General features: G+C 42.8%; 1 protein-coding gene across 1 annotated transcript in view; it reads right to left on the reverse strand.

Annotated features, from left to right (window-relative positions):
* Window positions 1-2,241, reverse strand: part of LOC130582277 (3 beta-hydroxysteroid dehydrogenase/Delta 5-->4-isomerase-like) — a 10,697-nt gene extending 8,456 nt beyond the window's left edge. Inside the window, exon 1 of the mRNA XM_057380890.1 lies at window positions 1,985-2,241. Coding sequence (XP_057236873.1) covers window positions 1,985-2,219 — 235 coding nt within the window. The 5' untranslated portion in view covers window positions 2,220-2,241. The remainder of the gene's footprint in view (window positions 1-1,984) is intronic.
* Window positions 2,242-3,310: the final 1,069 nt, after the last annotated feature.

Genomic DNA, 3,310 nt, shown 5'->3' on the forward strand with positions numbered 1-3,310 from the left:
GATGGTCAAGCTCTCAGCAGGAGAATTGTTTGGACAAAAGAGCAGTGCCCTGAGTGCTTTCTGGCACAAAAAACTGTAATTTTTGACAGCTTTTCTGTTTTACTACCCACAGCCCTGTCCCAACACAGATATTGCAAGGTGGTCAAGAGATTAGTGAGGAAAAAWCCCACCCAGCCCTGCTCCTGGCTGTTCCAGAAATCCTGATAATGTCTGCTCACAAGTAAAAGTCCCAGCAGTAAAAATAATGAGATCAGAAGACTCCAGCTCCACCCACAAGTTTTGTAGCAGCTCTGAATTCAGAATAGGAGTCACTGTGATACAGAAGGGCTTGAAAGGGAATGGCTGGGAAATATTTTGGGTTGTCCTGAGCACAGGAACTGACAGGACAGCAGAAGAAATGGAGCCAAAAGGGCTGATACAGATTGCAGAGCTGCCAGTCAAAGTGCAGGGATTGCAGCCCATTTAAACACATCTGGAATGCCAGTCTGTGGTCCTTACAACTTGTTTATGGGGAAAAAAGATTTTAGTAACTGATTTTTCCCTCCCTCCCGTGCTGCTCAGATAGGCAGAAGGAATGTTAAAAGAATAGGAGAGGAGGTGTGTGAGCAGAGCTCAGTGGAGGAAGAGGGAAGAGGGCACACATTTGCCTGTTAACAAAAAAACAAAAAAAAAAAAAAAAAAAAAAAAAAAAAAAAAAAAAAAAACCAAAAAAACCATCAAAACCTTTGTTGCAGCTCAGCCAAGACTGTGCCCATCCACAAACAATTGTTTTCACTCCCCAGGATGCCCCATTATCTTCCCAAAACTCTCCTGTCCCACAGCAGTGCAAATGCCTCTGCAATGGTGTATCAGTGCTAAAACACACACACAGATTTTGGGTTTGTTTCTGTGGAAATTCTCTGGAAATCAGAGCAGGAAGGGCTGCTGAAAGGTCCAAGGACATCTAGAAATCCTCAGTGAAATGCCAAGTCAGATTTAATGATGAGAAATTTGCGCTGTATAGAACCATGACAAAGTTTGTGCAGTTTGTACCAGGTTTATGGCACACTCTTACTATTCCTTGATGACAATTAAGTGCTCTAAATAGTGATTGAGGCTCTTTAGCAAATCATATGGAGATATTCCTTAAGGATTCCCATAAATTGCCTGTAGAGAGGAAGAGGAGTCTTGCAGTGAAGATGTGATGGAGGAAGTCATTGTTAAATAAATATAATGTAAGGATTTAGGAACCTGACTGAATTTAGGCCCCCTATATGTGCCCTTTTATAGATGTGCTCAGCATCTCAAAGAATTTAAAATCCAACACTCTGGGCTGCTTTCCTGGCCACCATTTTTTTCTGACCCAGGGCACATCCCTCACTTGTGCTGTCTCCAATCCATTCAAGAAGTCAGAAAGTCCTGCCTTGCACTTTGCAAATAATCCCATCTCTTTTTTGTTTAGCACTTGCTTAAACACGAAACTTGCAATGATGTTACCAACAAAAGCAAACTTGCAATGGTGTTACCAACAGAAGTTTTTAAAGATCACTATTAACCAAATTAATCCCAAATTGAAGAAAACCATTAGAATTGGCCCCCACTTTTTGTCACTGCCTTCTAGTCTGTCACACCAGAGCCCAGCACAGCTTGCTCTGGGTATCTCTGCCCTCCCACTCWGWAYAGCAATCCTTGCATTTTCCTTTCCYYCAAGAAGWAGTGTGAGATTTTCACACYAATTTTGTTCTGTGGGTTTTGTTGTACTAGAAATCAGATTGAAGACAGCCTGTTTACTGCATAAACAGCATATAGAAGCCTCAAGGCTTGACAAAAAAACTCTTGTTTTCACATTTTACATCTGATTTCTGYGCTGGAGGAAGAGGGAGGGATAAAGCAAGGGTTCCTTCAGATAAAAACTCTATCTGCAAAGATGAATTGGATGAGAGGTAAAGGTTTGAGACAGCAACACGTAGAGCTGAACCCACAGTTCCCACACAATGGCACTTACTCTCAAATCTCCTGAGTGCTTCATCACTGAAGGCTTTGTCCAGCACTCGGATCTCAGCCAGAGCCTCCTCTTCTTCCAGGAGCAAGCTGACAATCCTCTGGCCAAGRAATCCTCCTGCTCCTGTCACCAGGCAGCTCACCCCAGCCAGGGACATCGCTCTGGGTTGCTCCTCGGTGACAAACTCGCTGTTCTGCTGCTGGTTCTCCTTCTGCCTGAGGGAATGAACATATGACATCAATCTCTGGAGTYCTTACAAATCAAAGGGTGTTGCCAGAAGGAGACACCACAGAAAAACAAACTTTAATCACTACACAGAACAAATTTTAAAGCATGTCTTCTTACTTTTGCTAGCTATTCCTATTCAGAAGTAGTCTACATATTATTTCCGTGCAAAGAAAAAATTGTACAAATCATTACAAACCAATCAAACTAACAAATCTGCAAATGCTCAAAATCAACTTCAATGCCAAACCAACCCCACAAAACTCTGTCTCGAGTCTTGGTCCCACTTCTCCAGCACTCAGAAGGCTGGGAGGGAGATCAGCCTGTATTTATATGCTGCAGAGCACCACCTCRGTCATTTTGCTCCCCTCCCTCTCCAGTGCCTCCTTTGTTGCAAAAGAATGTGATAATTCCACACCACTCCCACCAAGGAGAAAGGCTCTGGATGCAGTGAGGTCTGAGCCTAAATGAGGTCCTGCATCCCTAAATCCTCAGAGAATAAACCCTCATATTGGTAATTCTCTCTWGTGGTACTTCCTTGTATAATATAATGCTAATATTGAAGGTAGAGAGCTTAAAATTTAAATTTAAATATCAGGACAAGCTATTTAGAGTGGTTTGAGGAGTGGACTCTGCTGCTCTATATTTTCTGAATACTTCCCCATTATAACATGGGTTTCTTACTCTCTCTGTGCAAGATCAGAAACCAACCCCTGGGATTTTGTATTTGCTCAGTGCACTAGAGGCATTTGAAGTGATGAAATTGTTTAATGTACCATCAAAGTTAAATTCAAGCTGCAGGAGGGAAAGAYTCACCTCTGGAAATGTCTTGTGCGAGAGAGAACCTGACTAAAATAAGGCTGTTTGTGTCTCTGCAGTGATCTGTGTCATTACTTCAGATTTTTAACACACAGAAAACATCCAGGTGTTTCTCCCTGGGGTTTCTCTCGAGTTCAAGCAGAGCTGTTTKGTAAGCAGGGATTAGCCTGAAGCTSCCAATGCCTTCCTGGCTCTGCCAGGACACTCTGCTGATGTATTTTCTCTGTCTCTCATGCAGGGAAAGGCTGATATCCCTGCTGAAGCAGGATGATAAATAGGGAGCTG

Source organism: Malurus melanocephalus, unplaced genomic scaffold, assembly GCF_030028575.1.
Source record: "Malurus melanocephalus ecotype Western Australia unplaced genomic scaffold, MMel_1.1 scaffold_476, whole genome shotgun sequence".
Taxonomy (NCBI): domain Eukaryota; kingdom Metazoa; phylum Chordata; class Aves; order Passeriformes; family Maluridae; genus Malurus; species Malurus melanocephalus.